This window comes from Peromyscus maniculatus, chromosome 1 (genome assembly GCF_049852395.1).
Source record: "Peromyscus maniculatus bairdii isolate BWxNUB_F1_BW_parent chromosome 1, HU_Pman_BW_mat_3.1, whole genome shotgun sequence".
Classification (NCBI taxonomy): domain Eukaryota; kingdom Metazoa; phylum Chordata; class Mammalia; order Rodentia; family Cricetidae; genus Peromyscus; species Peromyscus maniculatus.
Genome location: NC_134852.1, coordinates 83,474,039 through 83,486,616, shown reverse-complemented (window position 1 = coordinate 83,486,616; position 12,578 = coordinate 83,474,039). Strand labels below are relative to the sequence as shown.

Below are 12,578 nucleotides of genomic sequence, written 5' to 3'. Positions count from 1 at the left end.
TAACGGCATAGCTTGGTCATATAGTTGATCTATTTCTAGGTATTTTAGGAACTGTTGCACTGATTTCCATGGTGGCTGCACACATTTGTACTCTCACCCTTTTGGAGCAATCCCTAAATCTAATCTCACTATTAGCAATGTAAAATTCCCACCCTCTGTTTTATCTAAGAGTCACGGCCTCTTATTTGTTTTTCCGGCAGGTGTTTTTGGTCACTGTCTGGAATTTTGAACTCTACATGATCCCTCTGGCATTGTTGCTGCTCTTTCTGTACAACTTCCTCAGACCTATGAAAGGGAAGGCCAGCAGCACCCAGGACAGCCAGGTAAACAAAGATTCCCAGAGTTCCTCTAACTTCGCAGTAAGGACTAGGAGAGCAGTGGGGCATTAGTCCCATGACTAAATCATGATCCAGCCAACTGTTTGAGGCACGAAGAATGAAATACAAGTACAGTTTCAAAAACAGGTATTTTATCACATGCATTCTGGAAACTTCCTTTTATGCTGACTCATAGTCCCACATCTCAGCTGCTGTTCTCAGTATGAGAGGAAGCCTCTGGATCTTTGCTGCTGTTTCCTCCCTAGAAATCCACAAATCTATCTGGTTTCTGATAGAGTTCCTGGGACTTGCTTCTAAAGACTAGAGGAAAATCTCTGGAAAGCTGGGTTAGGCCCCTGATCCTCTTGAGGTTTATCCAGGGATTACCAACTTCCAGGGTTCTCAGCAAATGGATGGGAGTAATCCCCCCCACACACACTTCTACTACCAAATGATGTGATTTCTTCTATTGACTCTTAAAGGCCCTTTATGTGGAAAGACACATGGTCACTTCTGAAGGAAACCCTTGGTGCCTACTTCTTCCCTGTCCCTCCTGGCTCTTATCATTGATCCCAGCCCAGAGGTTATTTTTCTCTTCTCTTCTCTTCTAACAGGAACTTGTATTGGTCACTAGCTTTAGGAACATATATTGCCATTTCTGATTTAAGAAACAGGTTTTAAAATCAAGGCTCTAAAATTTTGGTGCCCGATAAATTTCTTTCCAAAGTCACCATCTACACATGAGGTTTTTCCGTGATTCAAATGCAAACTATTGTCATGTGGTTTTTATATTCTCATTTAAAAAACCATCTTTGAAAGAATAGGTAGAATTTCTGGTTTCATTTAGGATGGAGAAAAATGTAGAAAAATGAGCATGTGGCAGAGACAAAACATCAAGAGATTTTAAAGTTATCTTCTATTTTTTTAATTATCTAGTAGTAGTCATGAACACGTATCAGTAAGACAGAAGAACCAACTAACAAAAAATGGACTTAAAGATTCTGTGTATTTATGGACTAGATTTTATATAAGTTAGAAAAACATCTCTAATAGGGAAACATCTGTACTAGTAAATTCTGTCAACTCACATTGGTGCAATATTTAGCCAGATTTTATTTTGCCACCATGTGTATGAGATCTTCTTTATCCTATGTGCAGAAGCGCATATATTTTCTGTGACTACATATGTGTGTACAGATGTGCATAAATATCTTTTGATGGGTAGGAATATAAATTTGCATTGTTAAGAACTTTTTTATTTCAAAAACATATTTAAATTCACTGCTTAATTTAGTCTTGAAAAGACAACTGTGAATGAGACAAGAACTTCCATTTTCATTTCATCATTACCTTGTGAGAGGAACGTTTGGAGCAGCAGAGTGATGGGCCCAAAGTCACAGAGACAAACTGCAGAAATTGTGTCTCAAAATGATAGCATCTAACTTTCCCAACTGTAATGTGTTTACCCCCCCGCTAACCTTTCTTCGCTGCATTCCTACATGTCTGTTGGCTTATATGAGACATGAATGACAGCAGTGGTGAATAAGTTAATCCCCTATACAGTCAGTGAGTATAGTACAGACTGACAGCTGGAGCTCATGAGGATTAACAGAGGGAAGGAAGCACCAGTCTGAGAGAAGTTACGTTCCTGACTGCTCGGAGATTTGATAGAATAGAGTACAGCACTCTGGTCACTTCTTTTAGCAGTTAGAATGCAGAAAATTGCTTTAAGCTGGTGGAACGGTACTAAATCGGAAGTCTGACCTTCGTGTGTGTTAAGCAGAAAGGTAAGTCTTCAAGTTGAAAAGGTCCCTGGTTTTCTTATACTGAGTGTTCTTCCCCTGCTCCTGAACCCATCTGATTGTAGCAACTGATGGTAATTTTTCCCTTTCCTCCTCCTCCTCCTCCTCCTCCTCCTCCTCCTCCTCCTCCTCCTCCTTCTTTTTCCTTCTTCTTCCTCCTCTCTCCTCCTCCTCCTCCTCCTCTTCTTCTTCTCTTCTTTTGAGTTAGATCTCGTTATATAGCATGAGCACTGGCTATGTAGAGGCTAGCCTCAAACTCAAAGTGATCCCTCTACCTCTGTCACCGGGGTGCTGGGATTAAGGCATGTGTCATTGTATCTGACCGATGTTCACTTTTAGACATTGCATTTATATATGTGAAATGTTCCTGTTTAAGCAGACAGGATTTCTAAAGGGCTCTGAACAAACCCAGTTGCAACACAGATGCCTTGCTTTAAAGTCATGCACCTGTTAGTCAATATCAAAGCCTTCAGTTTTCTTCCCTGCTCTGTTCCTGCAACCCCAAGGGAGAAAATGTAACATTCTTAGTGATGACTCTATTCAGACTAGTGCATTTTCTGTTGTAAAATGTTTCAGTCATGGCATCAAAGAGAAAGAAGTGGTCCTCATAACTATGAGTTTAGTAATTAGCCTTACCATAGTGCTTGGTTTATTTTCCAGACAAGAACAAAACTGTTTACAGAAAGGATCAACTGCTATGCAGCTTTGAAGCTGGATACTGTCAAAGGCTACTTGCACAATAGCTTTATGTATACATAATGGTTCCAAGTAGACTGTGCATAATGTTTATAACCTTGCCACGATGCCCCTGCACTTTAAAAGTATGATTTTTAAAAAGAGGATATAATGAGTTTTAAAGCATACTAATGTTTCAGTTCTGTAAAGAAAACTTAACAATGTGTGTTTCCATTTGCATTGGACAATTCCAGTTGATGCTTACTTGATTAACAAGCTATGGGGTTTCCTTTCAGGAGAGCACAGACATAGATGAGGAAGAGGAAGAGGAGGAGAAGGTGAGTGGTGTACTGATGACAGACCCTTAATGGTGGCTACCCTGTTTCCCCAGGTTCTGTCTGTTTTGGCTTATTGGCATTATGTAATATTATAGAAATACTATGGTTTAAAAAAAAAAACCAACCCCTTGCTTATTTAAAATGGAATGCTTACAATATTTACTTTTCCTCTAACATACATCATAGTAGTAGCAATTACCTTTCATACCTCACAATGATTATTTTTTAATGATAATGTGTTCCATGTTTTGATGGATAGTGTGGTATTCAGTTTTTTCCCAAGATTTTTAAAAAATCAGATGGAAAGAGGGTAAAACATGAGCAAAGAAATGGACTTTTTTAAGAATCAGGATGCAAGCCAAGATGGTCCTTTGCATCAATGAAAGCGAGCCTGGGAAGTCAGGAGCAAATCAAGGGAAATGGCTGCTGCTTCAGGTTCACGTCCGCGCTGTGGGGTGGTCACCCACTTCTGAGCCTGTCACTTTCCCAGCTGTTGCTGGCAGAGTTCTCTGCTAGATGTCTGTGTACAGCTGTCCTTTTCCTTCTCCTGGGAGAATCTCTCAAATCTGCTGCTTTTGTTGTCATTACACTTTCAGACAAACCTTCTGGAACCAAATGGAGGAAAGAAAAAAAAGAAGTGAAGTACCATGAGAGGCTTTGAGTTTAATGGACTTCCAGTCCCTCAAAACCTGGCCGTGTGTGGGGCTGTGGCGGTGGTGTGGAGAGGCTTGTGGGAAAGGAAAGGGCAGACAGGAGGACCCAAAGAGCAAGTGTGCAATATAAATGCCTGCTGAACAGACATTAATTCCAAGACTGGTTCTGTGACACCAGCTCCTTACAGTTAATTGAGGGGACCAGATGGTTCTGCCCATTTGAAGCAAATGAGTGTGTTACAGAGTGAGTCTTATCTGTTGTCTGAAGGTGATCATTATTAAAGACATGATGGAATAAAGCACCTATATTTAACAAAATAAATCTGTTTCTTTCCAGAATAGAGGTGATAGCAATGTAAACTTCTTTAATGATTATTGATGAACTGATTCGAGTAGTTTCAGGATGATCAAACCATTGAATAGCAGGTGAATACCAATCTCAGTACACGGAGAGATGTTTTGCCAGAGAAGACTACAAGTAGTTATTTTAAACTTATCCGAGGCCCCTGGCAAGGCTGATCGCTTGTAGTTCTGATAACCAGCTATAAGTTAGAGTTACTATAATCCATCCCTGAGGTTTAATAAGTTTCTCAATTTGTTCACAAAACTCAGGAAAATACTTCCCTTCACTGGCATATTCATGTTCAGCTTAGGAACAACCAAATAGGAGAGATGAACAGGGCCAATCCTGAGGCAACGTGGGACTTCTGCACTTAGCCTGGGCCCAGGAATTCCTTACATTAGTCTACACAGAGGGCTCCTGATGCTGTTTGTGTTTCTATTATTGTGTGCATGGAGGTTTCTCTATCATTACAAGACTGATTAAGTAAGTTAGTGACCACCGGTGATAGAGGAGCCTGTCTCTTCATTTGGAGGGTAGCTTGGGAGTGGGGTACCCCTTCCAATTTGAGCCCTGTCATCAGATGCATGGCAGGAAGCTGCCCCTGTCTTTTGAAGACGCCATACTCACTTAAACTCAGGTGTGTCCGAACGGGGCTTGTTCTGCACAGCAGACGGTACTCCGTTCACCCTCGTGGATCTGGACCTGTTTCAGGGACTAAAGACAAAACCAAATATAATGGAATGCACTCCTGCTGCTCTTATCACTTAGCAAAACGCAAGCACTTTAAGAGCACTGGCCACCAGCCAGGAACCAAGACAAAATATGTATTTCTTATTATATCACAATATCACACCAGGCGAAATTTAAATCTTTTTAAAAACCAAAGCTTAAAAGTGAGGCAAATTTCGCTTCATTCAAATCTGTTTAAATGTGCCACCCTTGAAAGAGGACCACATTTACCCCCTAGGGACAGTTGTGACAGAGGATCTTTAACATAGCACCTAATGAAAAGCTTCCGACAGGAGGAAATGGACGGGTTCATCATGGCTCATAAGTGTACTACTAGTGCTTCTGAGGCTGAGGCAGGAGGATTATTGTGAGTTTAAGAACAGCCTGAGGTATAGAGTGAAATACTATGTCAGACAATCATAAACAAAACACATAAAACACCGAATGAAAAAATATTGTATGATGTCTTCCACCAGGCAGATATAAACATGGCTTCTCACTTGTGATAGGACACAATGGAAAACCAAGGCACAATTTTCACCATGGTCAAACCTGTGACCCCAGTGGATTCATGGAGCTTATTATAGAACATGCGGGAGGGACTACCTACAGGAACATAGATGACCACAAAGCAGCTGTACCACTGAAAAGTCTCACCCAAGCATAAATGACAACTTCCCCCAAAGCTGCATGGGTGAAGTCCCCCTGCAGCTAACCTTCCACAGTCTATGCACTCTGAGATCTCCAGAGACCAGAGACTGTGTGAAATTAGAGCACAATCACACACAGCTGACTGGGAGGTGTGTGGGGGGTGGTGGTGGAGTGCCTAGAACCCCCGAGTGAGGGTCCAGTGACCCTCTTCAGTACTTCCTTCTATACGTGAATGTTAGCAGTTAACGGGCCCACACTCACTTAAGGGTCTCTTGCAAGCAGCCACAGCTACAGGGATCAAGAGAATGGCTCTTACACACTCTTTAACAGCCTTTCAGGCAGCACATTCCAATCTAGAGCTTAACCCGGAATGTGGTTCCAGAGATACCTGGAGTTCTGGAGATGGAGCAATATGTGCTATGTTTCAAATCTTTCTGGGCAAGGATGACTACAGCAAGCATCTAAAAGTGGCATCCACAGAGAAGGGCCAGGACCTAGTGAGGACCAACGCACAATAGTGCTATCAGCTTGTCCCGTGTGGGGAGGGTTGACAGCGGGGCTGTCCTCACTCACTGCAGGGTCCATTCATTTCTGAATCATTTCTGTTAAGGTATTCCAGTGTATTCCTTTCATAGTTTGGTCATAACCATGGTACTTTCTTTCCATAGTTTTTATATATTTTATTTTTTATATAGTTTCTAAAGAAAAAACCTAAAATGAAAAAAAAAAGCTATCTATGATCTTTTTGATAAACATACCTTTCTGTTGCTAGGGAGCCTGGCGTATTTTTAGTCTCCGCCCATATCATGTCACTCTTGCTTCTTGTCTAAGGGTTTCTATGGCTACGATAAAACACCATGACCAAAAGCGACTTGGGGAGGCGAGGGTTTATTTCAATTTACTCTTTCACAGCACAGTCTATCACTGAGAAAAAAAAATAGGGCATGAAATTCAAGCAGAGCAGGAACCTGGAGGCAGGAACTGATGCAGAGGTCATGGATGGGTGCTGCTTACTAGCTTGTTCCTCAGGGCTTATTCAGCTTGCTTTCTTATAGCACCTAGGACTACCAGCCCAGGGGTAGAACCCTACTCAGTGAGACATACCCTTCTATATCCATTATCAATCAAGAAAATGTCCTATATACTGGCCAGTGTGTGGAGGGCATTTTCTCAATTGAAGTTCCCTTTTCCCAAATGACTCTAGCTTGTGTCAAGCTGACATGAAACTAGCCAGCACACTTCTGTTGGGGATTTGCTAAACTAGAATTCTTAAGCTTCAAATTCAACACTATGAGTGTATATCCCATGTGTGTTCTAATGCATCATTTTCTCTCCATGGACAGGACCCCAGTACCATGATGTGCTTGTCTGAGACCTGGCCAGGCACTGACAGGGTCACTCCCCACCACAGAGGATTGTTGAATGATCCCCATGGCTTCTGCTGTGTGTTAGACATGACAGAACAAGCTTCTGGGATTTGTAACATACCTGATCCAAGAGGATTCATTTACAAATTATAAACACACAGCCATTCCCAGCAAAAGTGGAAGGGAGGGAAGCTACTCTCCACCCCACCCATCTATCTTGAGAGTGACATGCCTTTATCTCTAGTTCCCCTTCCCAGAAAACATCATCACAGATGACAGAGGATGAAAGGCTGCCTGGGCCCCTTGGCCCAGCTTCTTCAGGGGATGAATGCACTCCCCTCTTCTGCCTTGCTCTGACTCATAGACCAGGACAAACATGGTCTGGGGGCTGTCATACTTTTATTGTCTGGAATACAGATGGTCATAAAATGACATCACTGTAGCCTCTGGTTCCTTATCATTGTTAACAGCGCACTGTAGTCATCTGAGTTAGAAACCAGACTGGATGCCACAATTCTGCCTTCTTTTCTTTTGTAATAGCACATACATCTTGCAGGTAACTAGATTTGGGGCTTTTAAGGAATGAAGCATACAGACTAAACTTTGAAGAAAGAAAAATCCTTCTTTCTTATACCAGATGGTCCATGTAAGAAATTGCTTGTTGCAAGTCTAGTTTTCTAGGGACCCCCATAACAAACAGATAATGGCTGAGTTCAGCCAACAACAATCAGTTAGCATTTTCTATTTTTATTAGATTTCCTATGTGGAATCCTCCATGTGGACCTTATTTGTACGGATGGACTACAATGAAAATTGCATTAATTTTCTACACAGTAAAGGTCAGTAATTGAAGCATGAACCAAGAAACGATTGTGTAAAATGCTGTACCCCATACTTATGAAAGGTCATGTAAGACAATAATATCTTGTTTTCATTGCTGAAGGTATAAATACTTTCCAGAGAGTTTCTTTCTTGTGCCATCCCAACCGTCACTTACATAGACTATTCCAGCATTTACTATTAGCATCAGGAAGAAGGAAGCATAATAGAATGTAATAAAAATTAAAAAAAACTTGTTTCTAGCTATCAGAAAAATGCCTCCTCTGATATTCACAGTGTAGATTAGTTTTTGTATAACTAGACTACCAGGGGACTTGAATGGCTTCTTCTTTCAAGGTCATTGATGACATCACAGATGCCGGTCAGTGTTTGCGAGAAAAGAAATCCATCCCTTTATATGAGTTATGGATAAAATAAAGATAATGGGTATGTTTCTTTAAACAAGAAATGTTTAAGCATTCCATTGAGGGGCATTCTGTAATGAACAAGGATAAATGAGCATTACTTGTACTATTCCCATTTAGAAAACTTAGCACACCGAGACACAAGAAATGCCCCAATGGTAAAAACCATTCACTGCTCTTCCAGGGGTCCTGAGTTCAGTTTCCAGCACCCACATCAGGTAGCACACATATAAGTCCAGTTCCAGGGGATCTACTGCCCTCTTATGGTCTCTGTGGGTACTTACATGTATGTGATGTGCACACATACATTCAGACGCATACACACACACATTAGAAAATAACTGTTTAAAAATATAGAATGCCATCATTGTCTTAAGATGCCACAGTCAACATTTCAGATGCCTTTCCATTTTCCAAACTGACCTGCACCCATGGCATGCATTTGGGAGTTTCTTGCAGAGTACTTTGGTGAGGTGCCCAAACCTACCAAGGTTAATTCCTAAAAAGGTCAATCTTCTGTTCCCTTAACCTAAGAATACTGTTGGCCACGGAGTGTCTGACAGTCTCAGTTTATCAGAAGGAGGATTTTTGCTTAGTGTTGTTTGTGTCTTCTTAAGAAAATAAATAGCAACAGCAGCTCTCGTGTGTGTGTGTGTGTGTGTGTGTGTGTGTGTGTGTGTGTGTGTGCGCGCGCGCGCATGCGCTCGCGCGTGTGTACACACACACACATACACACACACACACACACACACACACACACACACACACACACACCATGTAGGTCAATCAATGATTTCTGTTAATTATAGGACACAATGCCTGTTATTAATGCCAGAGTATGGCATTGTTAAGAAAAGAAAAGTTCCAGCAAGCTTCTTTGAATAGTTAGCTTTTGATATGTAATCATGTGTGCACCTATGCACACACAGTTTAAGAACAAGCACAACCTATATGGAGGATGTGGTGCAGAGAACCTGATCATGGAAATTTCCAGGGCAGTAATGTAAATGGTCATTCTGATTTAAGCTCTGATAATTGGATTTATTTATTTATTTTTTGATGCAGTGGTTTTCTGGCTAGGGTTCCTATAACACTGTGTTACTTTCAAGGTTTTAGTAAGAGAATGGGTTACAGCCAACTCTTAATGACCAGTGTATGGATGTTTTGAATCTCAAGAGGGCAAATTTCTGAGTTCATAGGCCCTCTTAACATGTTATCTCATGTACATTTCCTTTTTTGAAAATCCAATCTCCATTCTTCAAAGGGTTGGGACTTCATTTCCTTCAGAAGTAATCCCAAAGTGTTCTCAACCTGGTCCTTGGAGTATTATTTGGATATCTTGCTTGTTATGACACTGAGCAGTGTCCTTGGTACTTGAAGATGTTTTAAAACATGCACTCTAAGTGGTGTTCTTGGTATGTGCTTTCAAACAATATGAAGCAAGACATGCCAGGCTGTAAATTCCACAAGTCTTCTATGCTGCTATTAAGTAGCACTACTATTTAAAAGCTTAGAGTCCAAGGCTATGCTTCTTCGGTAACTGGTGCTACATCAAGCTGTTTACTTTCCCACTGTCTAAAATCATTCCATGAAGCTAAGGTAGAATAAACTGGCCATTGTGTCCTGGTTATCCACTGGCCATTTTTCTTATTAGTAAGTTTTTTTTCCCAATCTTACACAAGTAAACTATGCATTCTGGTACCCTTCTCTCCTCTCCTATTTCTAACCTATCTCTTCCATTCCTGCCTCCACTCCCTAAAAATATTTTCTCCATTTATTAGTTGTGGTTTTGTTTATTGTTTTTAATAGTTTTGAGGCTGGCTGTGTTGCCATGAATTTGAAACTAACCCTCAGAGCTTAGAGGGATCAACATTTGCTACTCATTTTTTGGGGTGGGGGGGGCTACTAATGGTTGCCTTTGTCTTTCCCAATGAAACCTGCTGTTTCAATGTGGCCCACCCTCACCCTGTGTCCCGACTATCCACAAAGTTTATAAGATACATCTTAGACAGTTTATAAGTTAATTGATGGTTTATAAAATAATTGATAGAAAACAGAATTATCATATTTGTCCTACTGGAAAAGTAAATAATGCATGAAGAATGACTTAATCAGTATTAATTTAAATAAGATGGTAAGACATTTAAGTATTCAAACTCATGGAAATTTTAGTAACTTTATAATGTTCAGGCATTGTGGGCTTTTGTGTCCTTTAACTCATTCAATACCCAGAATGTACCACTAGCTATTAATTTCCCTATGCATTAATTAACAAACCTCATTTAAGAGAAATTAATGCATCTGAGATTTCTCTGTCAAATTCACAGTGGGATTCAAATCCAGATCCTCTGGCCTAAATCTTATTTGTAAACTGTGTTACATTTTTTAGAAACAAGCATGCCACTCATTCATTCATTCATTCTTTCATTCATTCCACATTGAAGCAACAGCAGCAGCATTTGCTTATTTTTTTTCTCTGTAGCAGAATTCCTGTGAATATAAATGCCATGGCCACATTGGTGCTCCCATGAGAACCACAATATTGGATGAGTCACCCTTGCACAAAGTTAGGAAACAGTTGAGGCAGTTGGGAGAAAACATTGAGGGAATCAGGCCTGCTTATAGGAGCTGATGTTTGGGTCAAGTTTTAGCATATAAGAATTACCTTCAGCTTTTAAAATTTGTGTATATGTGTATTATATACTTACTATTGTGGATATGTGCACACACGAGTGTGGAGGCCAGGGGTCAATGTCAGATGTCTTTTCTACCCACTCTCCATCTTTTATTTTCTGAGACAAGGTTTCTTACTGAACGTGAAGCTTATCAATTCAGCTAGATGAGCCAGCCAATGAACTTCAGGGATCCATCTGCCTGTCTCACACCACTAACTCCTTTCCAGACGAGGGCTGTCTTACCTGGCCTTTTAGGTTTATTTCTGGGGACCCAAACCAACATCCTCATACTAGGATGACAGGTGCTTTTCTCACTGAGTCATATTCCCAGCCCTGCCCTTTACTGTTCTTAATCAGAGGAATATCTTACCCAGTAGTCCCCTCCCTCTCCTAACTAGGAGGAGGGTCAAGGATCCAGGCAACAAAGCCATCACTTACTGTGCATCTGTCTGCAGTAGATCTGACCACAGAAGCCATGAGTCCTCTTTACCTTGTGGCAGCATCTATTTGTCAGCTGGCCCAGGGAAGTGATAATGGAATCAGTCCACCCAGCCTCTGAGTCGCCAAAATTATGGACTGCTGCCACCTTTTCAGTTGTATGTTTCCAGTATCTTTCTCAGGATGTTTTGGCTTGTGCCCTATCCTGATCTCACCCTTTCATTTGACACCAGACAAGACTCCTGTCTCAAGGCAAAAGCACATGTTGGTAACACCAGGGTAGAATTCTTTGTGAAGATCAGATGGGTAAAGCAGAATAAAGATGCTTAGAATCAGCATTGATTCAAAACTTCAACAGTTTTATATTCATTTCTCAAAGAGACAAAGTACTTTCCAGAAAGAGCATACATTGCTGCATCACCTCCTCCTCCTCCTCCTCCTCCTCCTCCTCCTCCTCCTCCTCCTCCTCCTCCTCCTCCTCCTCCTCCTCCTCCTCCTTCTCTTAAAACATAATCTTTGAGACTGGAAAGATGGCTCAGCAGTTAAGAGCACCAGTTACTCTTCCAGAGGACCCAGTGGGATCAATCCCAGAGTCCAAGTGACAGTTTGTAATGCCTGTAACTCCACTGCAGAGGATTCTAGTATGGTGCAAAGTAATACATGTGGGTGAAAACACAATACATCTAAAATAAAAAATAAATAATTCTAATGCTGTCTTTGTGTGTGCATGTTTATAAGTATGATTCTGGATATCTCACCACAATACACTTATAAACATCAGAGAACATCCTTGGATGTGGGTCCTTCCCTTCTACTTGGAAAGACAGGATCTTTTTGGTTTTCACAGCTGTGTGCTCCAGGCAAGCTTTCCCATGAGCTTTTACCTGAGTCTCCAGTTTTAATAGCATGCACTTTGATATTGACTCTACCTGAGCACATGAACGTGCCGCATGGGGCTGAATCCTGAAGTCCATTCCTAGTTTGTAAAGCTAGGGTTCCCAGGGAACAATTTTTAATCTTATGTAGCAGAAATACTGTTTCTTCGTCCTCATTAGCACAGATATTAAGTTTTTTTTTCATGCTAAATGCCACTCAATCAATTTCTGATTTTGATCATTCAAATTTTCAAGTTACAGGCTTCTAATATTCAATGAATTAAAAGAGGCAATCCATTCCCCTTGTCTAAAGTCCCAGTTTTACATCTTTAATCTGGGTGGCTGACATTACTGGGAGGATCTTGAGATGAAAATTTTGCCTTGATCCTTTGGGGACTTGTAAGCATTCTTTGACAAACACCACTCAATTTTTAAGCATGTCAAAAATATTTTTTCTGACAGGGTCAATTT

General features: G+C 40.9%; 1 protein-coding gene across 7 annotated transcripts in view; it reads left to right on the top strand.

Annotated features, from left to right (window-relative positions):
- Mctp2 (multiple C2 and transmembrane domain containing 2) overlaps positions 1-12,578 on the top strand; it is a 280,804-nt gene that overhangs the window by 234,859 nt on the left and 33,367 nt on the right. For 5 of the 7 annotated variants that reach the window (XM_076545038.1, XM_076545044.1, XM_076545039.1 and 2 more), the window contains 2 exons: positions 201-323; positions 3,091-3,132. In XM_076545038.1, coding sequence (XP_076401153.1) covers positions 201-323; positions 3,091-3,132 — 165 coding nt within the window. Of the gene's footprint in view, positions 1-200; positions 324-3,090; positions 3,133-7,629; positions 7,715-12,578 lie in introns of all 7 variants that reach the window. The other 2 variants (XR_013042416.1, XR_013042415.1) reach the window with 1 other exon arrangement.